Source organism: Nothoprocta perdicaria, unplaced genomic scaffold (assembly GCF_003342845.1).
Source record: "Nothoprocta perdicaria isolate Ctin4 unplaced genomic scaffold, notPer1 scaffold_2, whole genome shotgun sequence".
In the NCBI taxonomy this organism is placed as follows: domain Eukaryota; kingdom Metazoa; phylum Chordata; class Aves; order Tinamiformes; family Tinamidae; genus Nothoprocta; species Nothoprocta perdicaria.
This window is the reverse complement of record NW_020455204.1, coordinates 7,506,450-7,523,302: the sequence shown is the minus strand read 5'-3', so window position 1 is coordinate 7,523,302 and position 16,853 is coordinate 7,506,450. Positions and strand designations below refer to the sequence as shown.

General features: G+C 45.2%; 1 protein-coding gene across 2 annotated transcripts in view; it reads right to left on the bottom strand.

Moving 5' to 3' along the window:
- Window positions 1-419: 419 nt before the first annotated feature.
- CCDC92 (coiled-coil domain containing 92) overlaps window positions 420-16,853 on the bottom strand; it is a 17,135-nt gene continuing 701 nt past the window's right edge. Inside the window, exons 1-4 of one of the 2 annotated variants that reach the window (XM_026037575.1) lie at window positions 16,737-16,778; window positions 4,697-4,843; window positions 3,983-4,024; window positions 420-2,587 (exon numbers count right to left, since the gene is read on the bottom strand). In XM_026037575.1, the coding sequence (XP_025893360.1) occupies window positions 1,812-2,587; window positions 3,983-4,024; window positions 4,697-4,826 (948 nt within the window). In that variant the 5' untranslated portion in view covers window positions 4,827-4,843; window positions 16,737-16,778 and the 3' untranslated portion in view covers window positions 420-1,811. Of the gene's footprint in view, window positions 2,588-3,982; window positions 4,025-4,696; window positions 4,844-16,736; window positions 16,779-16,853 lie in introns of those variants that run through there. The other variant, XM_026037576.1, reaches the window with a different exon arrangement.

Sequence of the window (16,853 nt, the reverse complement as noted above, 5' to 3'; positions counted from 1 at the left end):
AGCATCCCTTCTGCTGTGCTTAGAAGAGATACTTTCCATCATCCTTGAACAAGTGGCAGGGTAGGTTCGACATACAAGAGACCGCCATAAAAATATGGCAACAAAAAAAAGTCAAAACCACTGCTGGTTAATGCAATACACTTAAAAAATGGAAAACGATAGAACCGCAAACATTCTTTAACCAACCGTGTCCCAGAAGGCAACTTTTCCCTCGCCCTCCTCACCACTACTCAAACATGCCCGTCCCCAGGAGCAGCAGGGTGCAAGGCCAGAGTGTTTTGTGTTTCCTGGGCTTCGGAGCAGCAGCGGGGCAGCGGGGAGCCCAGAGCAGCTGATGCGGTACGGGGCTGGGGGCAGCGTCGCTCCTGCTCGGGCCATGCTGGGCAGGGGGCTCACCCAGCTGCGGAGCGGAGCAGCGAGGAGGGCCCCTGGGTGCTGTTACCCCTGCTCCCCGCTTCTCCAGCCCGTGGGCCCCAGAGCAGGCACCACATGTGAGCCTGAGGCTGCAGAGGAGCAGGGCGGAGGTGAGGGGCGCTCCAGACCTTGGTTCCACAAAACAAATGGTGCTCCCTCTCTAAAACGTGAGCCTCGCAGCGCTCAATAACTAGGTCTTGCCTCCCTGGGTAACAGCAGAGCCAGGTGGTCAAACAGGCCGCGGGGCTGGCAGGTGTTTAGTGAAAAGGCTGACGGGAATAGGGCAAATGGAGGACAGGTCCTTCCTAACACACAAGGACAAAAATTAAGGATGCCAGTTTTGTTCCTGTTTGAATTGGTTAAGTTGGTTGAATTTAAAAATAAATACATTTGAGAGACACATATCAGGCATGCTACAAGTGTCTAAGCTGTTAGGAGACAGCATTGTCTGATGAGGCCCAGAATGAGTCTTGGATTATCAGGAAACAAAAATAATTGCTTCACCAAAATATACTACAAATTAAAAACAAACAAACCCAAAAACCCAGCAGGTCAACTCACAAAGAACCATTTCTGTATTGGACAGCCAGTTACATGTTCTCTGGGAAAGGCACTCAAGCTAGGAGGAAGGTGCCACAAGTGCAATTTACTAATCAGTCTAAAATGCAAAATGGAGCCATTCCATTGCAAAACACACCAGTGTTCATATTCTTTCCATAAGGCTCATTAGCCATTAAAAAGAGTGCTTTATAACCCATCCCCCCCTCCCTTTTTTTTTTAATCTTAAACAAAGCCACAACCCAAAGTATTCAGGATTACTCCAGTAATGCTTCCTGGGACTCAGGGGACCTGTGAACATTTTGCAAGAGAGAGAGGAAAACAAATCCTTAGGTCTCGCTCTCTCTAAAGTCTCTGTACATCTGCATCACTGTCAATGCTACCATGAGAAAGGCTTTGTCATGAAAGTTAAGTGTTTATGTTCGACGTGCGTTACCAGTGAAGACAAAAGAACCACTGATATTTTAAATGGTAACAGCCAATACCTATTGCTGCAGGTTTCTAGTTATGCTTCTTTTTTTGCTAACATTGGTTACTAAAGCAAACTGCAGCCTGTGCCTTTGTCCACATGTGAACTTACAGTAAGTGGAGCAGTGCTCAGAAGCAAGCAGTCAGGTACCCCAATTTGGCCACAGCATTCAGGAGGTAAGTACCTTGCCATATGAACACAGTCATATTGGGGGGGTGCATTAGAGGATAATAATCTAGTAGTGATGGACCTGGAAGAAGTTTGGCATGCATAGGGCATCAAAAGAAACTTGACCGCAGGTGCTATACATCCTATAGGATCACAGTGCATAAACAGCAACAGAACAGAGCATTTCAATCAGTGATTTTACTCAAACAGTTCTGTCCGTCCCTGAGTGCTTCCTCACCACTTTGCTGCCGTTGACCTGATCCACCGCGAGCGTCTCCACCTCGGGCGGCGGCGGGGGCGGCGCGGCGTGGTGGATGCGATGGGCCACCCCCACGTGCGCCTTGTGCGGCTTCTCGCGCGCCGGGCTGGACGACTCGCCCGCTGTGCGGTCCGACGCGATGGGTGGAATAACCAGCGGCCTCTCCTTGATGAGCTGCACCTCGGCCGTTTCCCGGGCCAGCAGAAAGGGCGTGGGATCGGGCATGGCATCCACGTGCTCCCTGAGGAGCAGCTTCCGGCTCTCCGCCCCTATTCTGTAGGCCTCTTCGAACTCCGGGTTGAGCGGGGTCGACAGGCTCTTCTTCATCCTGCGGCGCGGCGTCTCGGGCAGTTTGTCTTTGGGAGGGGCTGGTTTGTAGCTGGACAGCACGGGGCTGCCTGAAGGGGTCCCCTCTGCAGCCCCGCCGGCGCTCAGCAGCTTCTTCTTGGTAGCGTGGAGCTGAGACGTCAAATACGCAATGGTGCTCGCTCGCTGCTCTAGTTCACTCGACAGCATATTTAGCTTATGGCTTTTCATTTTTAGCTCTTCTAGATACTTCTTTTCTCTTTCTTTAATAGTATTTTCCAGCACCATTATCATTGCATTTTTCTGTTCAAGTTCTTTCAATAACTCATTATTTTCAGCCTCTTTGACTTTCAGCTGAGCTTCCAGTTCTTCACACTTTCTTTTAAGCTCATCACTTCTGGAGCTACCATTTCCTAGAGGAACAGCAGAAGCACAAATGTTTCATGTTAATTATAGCCCGTAAGTAAAATAGTGCAATGGGGCTTCCTACTGACGTCCTAAAGCCATAAAGAAACTCCCCAAAGACTGACATCCAGAAATACCCTAAATCATTTCCTCTGCAGAAGTACCAGGACAGCTCTTAGAGGGAAAGGTAAGTGCTAGTGCTGCTCACTGTAGCTTAAAAGAAAGCTGTTAATACTATGCAAAAAAACAAACAAAAAAAACCCCGAAGTGTTTCACATGCTTTGGGAACTGGAGGGAGGGAACAGGTTACAGAACCAACGCCTGCTGAACTTGCTCCACTCGAAGCCGTTTTGCAAGTCCTCTGGTCACGAGAAGCTGTCGCAGACGTGCGGGGCTGCAGGCCTTGCCCTTCCGCAGGCGCTGCTTGACTCGGAGTGTCCATCTTCACTGGACATCTGCTGCTATAGCCCCCCTCTCTCGCTCTCTCGGTGAGAGGTCTTGGCCTGGCTGCCTTTCCTTCCCAGCAAGGAGAGCGGGTGCCCCGCACAGCAGCAGTCCTTGCAGGTGAGCGCAGGCCGTTGGGCACAGGGACGCTGCCCTCTCTCAGCGCCCCTGCCACCAGGCTGCAGGACAGGCGGCGGCAGCGTTTCTGTCACCTTCTCCTTGGGAAGCTCTGCAGCAGTAACAACCCACTGCTCAGCTGAGCGCTGCAGGCCAAACTCCTCCAATACCAAGCACTGTTCACCAGCAAGACACTCTCCTCTCCAGCCTGGGGCACGCACAAGTCTGGCATCACTGACAGCTCTCCTACCCTGACGGGCCTATGAGCAGAAGCACTGAGCTGTGCTGCAGCACCAAGAAATAAACCCCGTTCCAGCAAGCCCCTGTGTCTTTGCTGAGCTTGCCCATGCTCTCTTAGCTGCAGTACAACATGTCCCACCCCCAGGCCATTCCCAAGCCAGAAGGCTGCTCCCAAGGAGGGTTTCATTCCCATCCTTCAGCTGAAATAACTGGCAGTCAACCATTTTTTTTTTTTTAAATCTCTGTGGTATAATTACAGTATTAGGTGAACTTTAATACTGTGTCTGTCTCTAAAATTCATGTCCTCTGTTCCCATAGAGCAAACAGGGAAGTGATGGTCTGGTGGTTGAAGTAATGGAGAAGAGTCAGCAGGTCTACACTCTCTTCCAAAGATATCCTGTGACCTTGGTTTAGAACTTGACATTTACTTCATAAATACGGATAAAAGCCTGGAAAGCAGAAAACCACTCTAATACCTTTGGAATTTGTAAATTCCATAATCCAATGACAATGTGCTTGTAATGGCAAAGTACAAATAGTTTGAAACATGAGAAATGCAGCATGAACATTAAGACAAAAATCACGTATTTTGTTTTCCTTACCTGTCAAGTCTGAACTTTTTACAGTCAGCTCATAGGTTAAGTCTGAAAAAAAAAAACAAAAAACCCCACACCCTTTTGTTAGAGCAACAACATATATGCTACCCCAAACATAGTTACATTGACATGTTTTCATAAAATACAACCAGCTTAGAAGATCCACTGCAGATTATCAAATCTGTAAAATAACTAAAACAGACAGAACAGAGTTTTGAGGACAATCTTTGCTATTGATTACAAAGTTGTGCTCTGAGTTGTAGTGTGTAAAAGTAACATGAGCTCATCCTAACCATGCTGTGGTGGTGGGCCTTGTTGTGAAGGGTTGAATGCTAAAATAAGCAGCAAGTCCCACAGTCTTGTAAGAAGAATTAAGTTTATATATTGGTTCTTCAGTAGGGCAACTCCGTGCACATCAAGTTCACCCAGTTACATTCGGCTATAAACAAGAAATGGTATTTTAGAGGATTTCGGAGAAAGAGAAGTCAGGACTGGTTCCCAAGCCTCACTTTTGCATTTGGGATGTGATGAGATCTAGAGGTTGAACATTGCTCTGCAGAAGACCTCCCCTCTGCCCAAGCCTGGTGTGCAACAGACACATCTCCCCCTTTCCGTGCCTTTCCCTGTACAGCCGTGGCCATCAGGGTCCCTCCCGCTACGAAGCACTCGGCTGTTCAGCAGCAGAGCCCCGGCAGTGCGCTGGCCCCCGGCGTGCGTTACCTGTGCAGTGCTGCTGCAGGCGGCGGATCTCGGCGTGCAGCCCTTTCAGTGTGTTCGCGTGTTCGCGCTGCAGAAACAGCAGGTTCTTCTGGGCACTGTGCAACTGGTTCTCCAGGTTGGAAGCTGCCATCCTGGCATGCAGGGTATCTGTTAGTAAACAGACGGAGTCAGCTATTGTGCAGATATCAATATCCTGGTCCTACAGCCCAAATCAACAGAATAACTAGTCTACTATTAAAGAATTGAAAATGTAATGACACAAATGCCCACAGAAGTAAAATATTTTCCCATATCATGACCCCCTCAGTTACAAGGGCTCCAAGTTCATAGAAAACCTGATTACATTCTAGGCCAGAGCAGCCCAGGAACTCATTTGTTTGGAGTTAACACATTTAAAGGATTAGTTTCAGACAGGCCTAAGTCACTAATCCTTTTACAAGATAAAAGTGGAGTTCTCAGAAATGACTAGTATGTCCCTTGGTCTTGTGGAGGGCTTCCCATTTACCTCTCAGGATACAGGAATGAATAACTCCCTTAATTATAAACAAGGAAGAAAGCCCTAAAACACACCATAAAAGAGACCGCAAAATAATCTGCCTTTAACAAAGAGCAGAGCCTGACGCTGCTGCCCGTGTGAGGGTCTCCGTGTGGTTGCCAAGGGCGGCCCCGTCGAGACGTGCACACTAGAACCTGCAGCAGAGAGCTCTGCCCGGCGCGGTGCCGATTGTGTCCTCAGCTGCGCGGCACGACGGAGCCTGGCACCGGGACAGGACGCGGTTCCCGCAGCGGAGAAGCCCCGGCCCACGGACGGTAAGGCCATGCTCAGGCACCATGTTTCTCTTAAAGAGAAAAATGACAGACTTCTTGTTGCTTGGGTTATGAGCACAAAGGCAACTGTAACACTGCTTTAAATGCTTTGTACAATAAGAGGAGGGCCTTGACTACCGCAATGCTCAGCACCAAATAAAGATGGAAATGGTTAACTGGACAGTGCTGGGAGGAATCTTGAGCACTCTGAGCACTGCTTGCATTACTACTGTAACTTGCAGAGCTCTGCCAAGACGGCCTTTCAACTCTCGTCCTCGGACATAGGTGTGCAGAAGAAAAAGTCTACGGAGATGGGCTAATGGGGACGCCGAAGGGTCAGTAGCTCACACTGACGGGAATCTCACAAGACAGAACTGGGAGAAAACACATCTCTTTGGGAAGCTGCACAGGACAGGCGCTGCTCTGGGTAGACATGAAGAAAGGACTGCCAAGTGCCTCCGGATCCAAGGAGACAGCAGACCTAACATGGTGATTGTGGTGAGTTAAACAGAGCCGGAAAAACAATTAGAGTATTTAGGCTACTTAACCAAGTAACGAGAAGGGAATCTCTGTTGCTGGGACAGCGTCCGCGATGGCATTAGAGCAGCAGGCTGGAGTGACAGGGTCACAGGCTGTGCAGGGGTCAGACCTTAATTCTCACCCTCGGCTGTCTCACTGGCACCCTTAACTGGTCAATCTTGCCATTTACAGTATTTTTCACTGTTCTTTCAGTGTTCTCTTAGCAAAGAGAGAACAATGAAAAGATTGATTCTGCAACTTCAAAACTGCTAAGATGTCCACTTAGTGCAAGTAACACATTTCGACTGTTCCTAAGCATAATACTCTGAGAAATGATTCACCTGAGCCATAGCTACTTTTGCACACAAAGGCAAGAGATTCACACAAGAAACTTTTCCATGGCCACCACAACTGGACCCTCACACAGTCCACAGCATCAACGGATTATTTGAAGATTGACTACTCAGGTCATAGCAGTTACTGTATGGCATCATTACTTTTAAAGTTTATTGATATTTTTGCTGCGATACATTTTCAAAGTGACATGGTCTTGCTTGCAAAGCTGACTTCAGACAGACAAAAGCTTTACTGAATCATCCAATTTCTTAAGTGCTCATTAGATTCTTATCGACAGAATATGTCAGTAGAATAAACCTGCACCAGTGTCCATCCCTCCACAGCAGCTCCTCCATAGCAAGAGCTTTCACTGCACAAACACCAACGCTCAGAACAGATTTTTATTAATAGTGGGAAATATCTTTTATTTAAAGAAACTTCTCTAAGCACTGACAGTGCTACGTGGAAGAACAGCAGGCATGTAGTACTCTGAAAGCTTTATTATCACAGTGGTTACTAATAGCAGCTTTATGTCTGCACCTATAATTGGGGTAGAAGAGACAGTCACCAGCAACAAACACATCAATAAGAAATACCTATATCTCTAGTTATGTTAGAAGAAAATAAAATGAGGTTGTAACTACTACTTCCTTATGGTTATTTATCACCTATAACAAAAACAAAAACACCTATAATGCTCCTCTGCATCTGAGAACACACTAGAACTACCTAGGCTGAAGAAAAATGATCAGTTATAGAATCTTGGGAAGAAAACGAGTATTAGCTGCACCAGAGCATCTTTTCTCCCGCAGCACTGGAAGCTAATCAGTGAAGGCAATTAAATCAATACACTTGGGTTTTAGGTGCAGCCCTTTTGGGGTAAGTAGTCCTTACTCTGCCCTGAGGATAAGGGATCAGAAGGGCAGCTTCCCATAAACCCTCCGTGAGCTCCTACCCTCTGCTGCCTTGCTGCAACATAGCGCCGGGCAGCCTGTTGCTTGGCTGTCCTCTCCCCTCTCCTTCAAGGGAAGCAGAAAGCCATCAGGAAAAAGCCAGTTTTTACAAAATTGATGGACAGCACCTTCAATTCTACCTTGCCCACTGCAGATTCACATGCAGCCTCAATGACACTGTGTAACCTGTGCATGTGTCCCGGGGCTCTGCTGAAATCTGCTTAAAACAGGCAACTTAGTATTAATACACTGTATTTTGTAGCCATTATTACAAGTGAACCTGAAAACACAAAAATGTAGCTCAGTATATTAAAGCTTGAGATCTGTATGAAACTGAGTCCAACTCAATGCCCATTATCTCTCAACCCTGGCCATTACTGCAATATTAAAAATTCTTTGGACTGATTTTGCAGTCTAATTTATGAGGAAATTTCTACAGAACAAAGGAGGAGGAGAAAAAAAAAAAAAAACCCTCATCTGCAGTCTGAACAGCCTCCCGGAGACCAATGCATCACATTGTGATTCACCCAACTCAAGGTTCTGGAATATTTTGCCCCTGGAGACTTTCAGCTAGCGTCTAACTGGAAAGCTGGCCAAAAACTACCTAATCAGAAGCCAGTCAAAAGGTGTATCTTATTTTTTCTAGAATAACATCTAATTGGTTTATGCTGTTAAAACAGTAATACAATGGAATTGGCTACAAGAAGATTAAAAAAAGGGCAAGATCTCCAGTTCACAAGGGCAACAGTGTAACATCCCCCCCCTTCCCCTGCAAACCAATTAATCTGTTGCTGGGCAAATTCTTTCTAAACAGACCATTTGTGAAGATCAGAAACAGAGTCAGGAGGCAGCAGAGAAACCTCCAAATTCAACCCGTCAGCGCAGCGCCCCTGGAAGCAGAAGGCCCTGGGAGCTGGATGCCACTGGCATGCCCTCTAGGAGGGAAGTGAGACATTACCTGGCCTAATATACACATGGGTTATTTAAAGAAGCCATTACCATGGTTCAGATGCTTTTGTAACTCTACAATATTTATACTGCTTGCACAGCTTGTTCCTATTCTTCAGCTAAGGCAGTGGGCTTTATTCTTGCTTTGCTGGTGCTAGTGTGAGCTTTTGGAGTTGTTTACTATACTAAAAAAATGCTGAATAGAATAATTGCTTTTATTAGGGAGTTACTCAATAATCAATGTGAAGGACTTAGAAGCTGCATAATAGCCAAAGTTGCCTTTATATGGCAGTGCCAAGATTCTCTGCAGGAAACTGAGTCAGACAGGAGAAATACCAACAAACATTGGATACAAAGAGCTGGATAAAGATGACCACAAAGAACTCGGCAACTACACTTAACTTCGTAAAGCGTCCAGACCTTGGACGCTTACTCTTTGATGGAAACACAGGGAGAAAGCAGGCACAGATATCCTGCAGGCATGCACAGGAGAACCTATTCCAGAGAGCATTACCAAATCCAGGGAATGTGTTCACATTGCCCACCGGCACGCAGCCTGCACGCTTCCCTCCTGGATGCTGACACTGCCAATGCTACTGCATGGCAGGGCAAGGGGGGCACATTGCTTACCTTCAGCAGATGCTTAATGCTCTTTGTTTGCCAAATTGTTATGATTTTTCTTTTCAGCAGCAGACTGAACCTATGCCGATTTATGAGCGGGATGTCATTTGAATACAATCAATTTTCTAACACACTTACCTTTGAACAATTCAGATTATTAGGATGCTGCAAGTTTACATGATGAAGGCATTTTTCTTCTCCCTCCCCACCACTTACAGTCAGTGTGTATATTTTATGAAACTGTTAATATCTTATAACTAATCGGTTTTCCTTGTTTATGCACATCTTTTAAAGACTAAAGGGTTGAGAAACTGCAAATATATAAACTACTTTAAAGCCACAAACATTGACAATAGTGACAAAGATAAGCCATCTATTTAAAATGTTAAAAGCTATTATAAATTAGCAATATTCCCTTAATTCTGCATTCAACTAAAACTACTAAAACTACTAAAATCTACTATCATTGCATTATTCATTTTCAAAAAGTGAAATTTGTTAGCAAATAAAAAGATATGATTGAAGTGAGACCTACTGACCAACAAGTCAACAAACATTTTCTCACTAACACATAAATGCCAGGAAAAGAGCACTTTCGTATACAGAAGGTTTAACTGAGCTCCAAGGGAGGTTTTGGTCACAGTGGGATTTATGTCTACCCCACGATCCTTGGCAATTCTTAACTCCCCGTGTCTTGATGCACAGCATAAATAATCATGAATCAGATCCAACAACTGTTCTCAAGGGTGTGAGAAAGATGGTCCTGAGAGAGGTTAATTCTAAAATAGATTCTCAGGTATGGCTGCCCCTGGAGTTTCAAAGAAGAATTCTATAAAGCAGCTTCGAGACTGTGCTAAGGTTATTTTATCTCCTGCCTTCCCAAAAGAGGAGGAAGGAGGACCAACAATACAGCCAAGAAAAGATTATATTAAAAACAAACCTCCCTCCACCCCTGCCACACACACACAAAAAGAGGGTGAAAATGCAGAAATAGCTGAGCCCTTTACAGCCCAGGTGAACAGGCTTCCCTTGCTCACCATGGGAATCAGTAGGACAGCTCTCATAAGACTACCCGACCCTGGCTGCATTTCATCAGATAAATTAAGCCAGTGCTGGGAAGAAAACTCTAACGGCATACATCAGAGAACAGTTAAGTCACTGTGCTTTGCCCCTTGCCTCTAAAGCAAGGAGACAAGTTCTTATCCAAAAGGCATGGTGAAATGCAGAGCCAAGCTAACTCCAACCAGGAATGTATATGTCCTTTCATTTAATAAGGATAACAAAAATTAGGAGGAGCAGTAACAAGTCAGTGGTTACCATTTCCCTTTCTGCAACACTTTTTGCTGGGCACTGAGTGCATCTTGTTTGGGTCTACATACTGTTTTCTTCCATAAAAAGGGAACAACTAAAAAATGCATTTAAAATCTAAAAATGAAACAGGAATTTCCAAAATGCAAATATATTGCATGCTTACAGTATATTGAACTTTTTGTATACTGAGCAAGCTATTGACCTTTTTGGCAGCCAAATCTTGCCTTGCAGATGATGTGCAGGCTTCAGGACTTTTCTAATCTTAAGTATCTGGATGGAACTCAAAAGAGGTCAGGGTGATTAGCATCACTTTCTGGCTGTGTATTAGGCGCCTGGGCACAAAACCCAAGTTATCTCTATAGTCCCCTACAAGATAAGAAGAGGGAGATGCTAATCTATGATTTAAGATACAACCTAAAGAAAACTGCTGGAATGAAGTCTAACCAACCATGGTTACTTAACATTTTCCTTCTCATTTGGCAGAGAACCATTAAACAGACAGAATAATCTCTTAAATGCAGAAAGGACTAAACCACCTGAGAAGCTACTTCAGCTCTGTCAACACATATTCACAGCTTCCATTGGAACACGTCTAGACAGGCCACTGTTTTCCTCTCAACCAGTATCCAGCCACTGCCTTCCCCTCTAAAAAAACAGAACAGAAGCTGCTTTTTGCATGGCATACGAAACATGATTTCAAGAACTAATTAGGACTACAGGTATCTTCTGGTAAGAAGGAATTCTCTTAGAAGAACCTTCTGAGTTTTAAGCCAGTCCCAGTTTTAAAGACTGTCACTGAACTGGCCCAACACTTCTAAATAATGCAACTCTAGTGCTAAAAATGCCACACTGAGGTCCTTTGCTTAGATCAGCTCTTCCATCTCCAAAGACTCATGCCCTACCAAAAGTGTTTGTTCAGCTTATTCATAAGGACCTAATAAAAGAAACTCTCCAGTCTCCACAGCAGCTTCAGGCCTTTGCTGCCCTTCTGCTCAGCCATTTCTCTGCACTCTCTATCCTGATACTGTTACTGCTCCTTCGAGTCACTCCAGAGCCAGCAGTGAAACCACAACTGTATCATGGCAGCTCATCACAGGAGTTTCAGATTTCTGGTTCCCCTTTTTTGTTTGTTCATTAGACTAAACCACTTTACCTAGTTCAATCCTTGCTTTAGCTGTGCTTTCCAGGCTGGCCTACATAACTGCTTTCTGAATGTTTCTCCCCTCTTCTGGTGTTCCCTTAGCAGCTTACATTTTATAGCTACAGTTCCGTCCCTCTCCTCCTCCACCATTTAGGTTAGAACATGAACAGATTTATAAATGTAACTATTGCCTCAGTACACTGCTTTCGCACTCTTTTACTCCTGTTTTAATACTATTTTACTGGGTGTTTTTTTTAACCCTGTTTCCCTTTCGTCTTCTGATCAGAGATTTCAGCCAACCTCTCAGTGTCCCTGAGAAAGTACAGGCTTCCGTATTACTGCAAAAAGGTTTTTTGTTACTATGACAGTGCCTAGTACGGGGCAGGCATTCCTGGCAGCAGTGATTTAATACCTGCAGATGCCTTAAACGAACAAGCTGGTACTCTGGGCAGAAATCTCTGACATCTTGCAAGCATGACTATCAAGCCTAAGTCATAAGGATTGACAGGAATAATTCAGGTTGAGTTTTCTCTGTCCCTGAGACCAGATGAGCTGTCACTGGGAAAGCAGACTAAGAGTACCAGAGACACCAGAGGCATGTCTGAAATGGCTGTGGTCACTAGCATGTCACAGATTATCGGAGAACCAAATCAAAAGCAAGGGGTTCTGCAGTGTCATTATAATTACTGTAAGCATACCAGGCTATGGCAATGATAAGGCTGCACAGCTGTCAGGGAGAAAAGCCTTGCTTTGGCAGAAAGTCACTGAAAATGGCTTAATTTTGGCATAATCCACTTCAAGCAGAAGAGAGCGCTGTCATCTAAATAACACTGACTACCTTAAAAAAAACACTCTTAGCAATGAAGTCCACACATTTTCTTCAATGTTTATTACAATAACCCTCCAACCCCTTATAATAAAGGCTATGCTGCATTTCAAAGGAACGTGTAGGCTTTCTTCTGCTTTCCTGTAGAAAAGCTGCTCATCAGGAGCTTCCATTTCACTCCATTTTGAGGATAAACTAGTTTGCTTTAACACAGCTTCCATTAGAGTTTTAAAGAAGACAGAGAACAAAAGAACTATTACCTTGTACCTAATCACAGTCACCTGTAGTACTGCAGGAACTCATGCAATTCCTTCTACTAAGGACAATTTCTACTGCCAGAAAAAAAAAAGGAAAATAAATACTCAGTTCCATCCCTGGACTAACAGGCTCAGTGTTACACACTAGAATGAGCCTTTCTTTAAAGTCATTAAGAAAGTTCTCCAGCTTTAGTTAAAGCTGAATCAGGAATTAATTCCTGAATCAGGAATTAATCCATTAAGGCAGCAGCCAAAGGTTTTATTCTACAAGGATATAGTATTACTGCAAGTTTAGAAATGATACAGTATTATGGAAAGCCATTATTTTTATCAGGTATCACCAATTCCCTCATGACTACCATTTCATGCTAGCTTTAAGACAGTTTTAGCAGTAATGTATGAATCACAGGAGGAATTCATACAATTGTATTTGTGTCATAAAAAATGTCCCGATTCTGAATACTTAATGACGCACAAACTGAGAAGCTACCACGACAGTTTTAACATAAGTGACTCCGTTGGTCATCCTCTGCAAGAGCTTAGCACCAGGTTTGTCAAATGCTTCAAATCACCTTTCTTTGCCGGTCTAGTGATCATACAGTGAACCAGGTCAAAAAGCCGGTCCAGCTGAAAACTAACCCATTTTTCCCACCGGTTATTTCTCAGGTTTACTGTGCAGCAGAGCAAACACTTTTGAAATGCTTTAGCACAGGCTGAAGGGGGAGCTGGAAAATCAGTAACCAGGGCGGTGGGGGCGGCAGAGGCAGAACCGCTTCCATGGCAGCGGCACCGGCTCCGGGCACTCAGCCAAGCTCTAGCTCCTGCTGCAAGAACTGCACTGAAAACATGATTTGCAGAGTTTATGCAGAATATTTGTGAAACACGTCAAGGGGAACAGGCTGCAGACTTACAGCAGGCTAAACAAGTCGGTCCTTCTAGGAAAAAAATCCACTCACAAAGAACAGATATTTTAACAGCAAATCTACCAAAGAGTGAAACGACTTTCCAGTCTCGTTTAACATGTCGAGGAATACGCACGTTCCTTTAAGTTTTCTGATATGGTTCCATAAACCACCTATTATACCATTATTCCAGGACAGTGACTGCAGTCAAACACAGAGAAATTTATACCTGTGCTTTGCTCAAAATAAAGGTTTTGAGAGATCCTGCTGAAGAAGATACAGTGGTAATGATTACCCAAAGAAGACGTAAGTTTTTTAGCTTACGTCAAGCGATGTTTTTAATAACTGACCTTGAATCTTGGGTCTTAGACCTGTAATTAAGACTGACAAGCAGAAAGATATTTTAGTGTTTTAAGTACAACCCATAAAAGTCTTCTAGAACTTGCTGTGTTCTAGAAAACAGGCTCCTCAAAACAGGAAAGGTTTTCAGCAGTATTTTGTTACACCTCTTTCTTTTAGCAGCAAATAAATGTATTAGTTCTATTTCTAGCATAGTGCTCGTTAACATAACCAGAAATAATGAGCTGGTAGAGAATAGTACAATGCTCTTAGATAAAATTAATCACTGAGCCATATGATTCTGACCAACATGCCCGGAAAGCCTCTTGCAGAGAAAAGACTATTTTGATATCACTTCAAACCCAACACAGAAGCGCCTGCCATCAGCCCACGTGCACGACCAGGTGTCTAAGGAATGCCAGGTCACACCAAGTGCAGGAATCGGGGAGGAGACACAGCAAGCAACGATCTGAGCTTTCAACTAAACTGTTCTGGATTCACTATTTATCATCTTTTGCTTCTTTGGACATGGTATGAGGTGGAAGCACAAGGAAGGAGGAGACTCTGTTCTGAGGTGCTGCGGATGCGGAGGAACCACAGCAACTCGATGAGATCTCAGCTGAACAAAGGGCGACCTCCCTGCTCGGCTCCACCCCGGTCCTGGCAGCTCGGCTGTTTCCAGGAGCCACAAGCACCACCAGAGGCCGGCTCTGGCAACACCGATTATTGCCACACGGTATTAGCTTATTTGCAATATATTCCTATCCATAACAGGAACGAGGGACCTACAACAAGGCAGCAAGTTTTTGTCTGTGCTTTTCTACATTTCACAGCAGCTCTAAGCATGCCCAATATTTTCCTGTGGAATGCAGTAAGAGGACGTGGAAAAGGTTGCATGCCTATACATCTTTTTCTGACACCAGAATGCTTCTAAAGTCCTTGCTTTGTCTGTGGCTTTGATTTTTAAACCTTTTTAGTTTCAGGAGTAGCAGAAAAGGAAAAGCTAGGGCCCTGCCCTCTCAGAACACACCTATTTCTTCTAAAGCATCAACATTTAAAATAAATTTAAATTTAATTTTAAATAATTGTAACTATTTAAAATACAATTTTCTATAACTCATGAAACTATTGAGAGAAATGTAGAAACAAGAGTCTAATAAGCTACCAAAAGTAAACTTGAAAAATGAAAAAAATACCAGCTTATTTCTGGAATATTTTATACACTATAGCAGAGAGAATGTAGCTACAAATTTTATTTTACATTCTAGTATAAGAACTTGGAGGACTTTGCCAACAACTGTTAAACACGATAAAAGAGAATGAATTGCCCTTAGAACTTCTTGAATTAGGGCACATAGAAGAATCTGATTTCTGTAATTCTAATGATAAATTGTTAAACATCATTTGAAAGCCTATTCTTATAAGGCTGTAATTATATCTAAAATCTGAAACAAAGAAAACAAATAAATGATTACTGTACTAAGGTTCACATCAATTGCTGGACTCAGAACTACATACAACAGTTGAGTTTGTCATGAGAGTTTAAGCTTTCTCTTTCCCAAAAGGCTGGGGAAAGTAGCAGAAACATGGTGATGATCAGATGAAAAAAATCAGTTATGCATCAGTTCAGCCAATATTCTTATTTTCTACTTAAGTAGTTAATACTTTGTTATCATCTCCCCATCTCTGTCGTTCCATTGACAATGCTTGCCAGCCTGTCAGCATAACCAAAGTCTTGAAAACAAATCTAAGAAAACAAATAATCAGCATTATTACAGCATTTGAATGGCCATTTATATAGCACTTGCTTTCAAGGGTCAAATCAAAAAGCAAGAGACCACTGCGGTGCATAAATTCTGCATATTCTGCCTAGCCTCTCTCAGAGGGTCAGGCACAGTACAGCTCTACAAAACTACATTTGTTGACTAGGAAGTTATATAGGAAAAGGCACTGTGTTAATGACTACTATTTTTTTTTTTTTAAATTAAGGGGAACAGTTGCTATGGCAAAAGCATCAATAAAAATAAAAGGAAGAAGAGCAAGAAGTGTGGGCATCTCACCATCTAGGCAAAGCCAATAAGCACCCTGGATGTTTCTTACGCACCTGCAATGCAGATCAAAATGGACAATTCCACCCCAAGAGCCGCCTCGGCTTCTGTGCCTCTATTTACCACCAGTCTCTGCTTTGCACAGTGGAACACGGCGAACTCGAGCGCTGCTGCCCATGGTGGCAAGGGCCCCTCCTTGCTCCCTTCCGTCCCACCCCAGACGCCGTGCAGGAAACGGCGCCTCTGCGCAGCTACGAGCTGCTCCATGTCAGGAGGGGAGCTGCGCTCTCCTCGCTGCCATGTCCACAGCGACCAGGCACCCCCACAGACAGATAAACCACAAGCAGGGGGGCTCCCTGCACAGCCCCAGACACACACGATGCCTCCACCTTCCCTCTCTGCTCCACCCTCGTGGCTTCAGTGTCACCCACCAAGATGCCGCTGCCCCTTTCCCAAGGGAAAACACACTGAAGGAGGAGAGATGAAGGGGGATGGCGGGTGAAACCTGCCCAAAGGTGGAGGGCAGGGACCCAGCAGCCCTGCTGAGGCACCTCTGAATTTTCCAGACACTGGTTCTGACACCCGCGCAGCTGGGAATGGGGGCAATGCCCTTGCACGGGGCCAGGCGGGGCTGCGCCTGGGTGAGCTGGGGGGGTAGAACAACCTGCAGGATAACCAACCATCCGCTCTCCTCCTTTGCGCTAATTAAAAACATAATAAAAAAGAAAGCTTTACGACTGCTTTCATCAGGCACCTCACTCCTCACCGCCCTGCGGCAGCTCAACGCCCGCCTGCCCTCCCCGCATCGCCAGGAGAAGAAAATTATTTTAATTTTTTATTATTATTCTCGCCCGGGGGCACCGTTCTGGTCGTGGCGCAGCCGCCAGGCCGCGGGTCCCCGCCTCGCACCGCGCTGCGCGCCCTCAGGCTCGGCCGCCGCCCGTCGCCTCACGGCGCGACGGTTACCCACCCGCGAGCGGCCGTTACCCCCTCCCCAACGGCCGCTACCCGCCGCCAACGGCCCCTCCTCACCTGCGGCGGCCCTCGGCGGCGCTGCCCAGGCGGCTCCCTCCCTGCGCGCGGCCGCGGGCTCCTCGCTGCCGCCTCGGGCGCCGCCTCAGCCGCGGCCGCCGCGCATCGCCCGGCGGC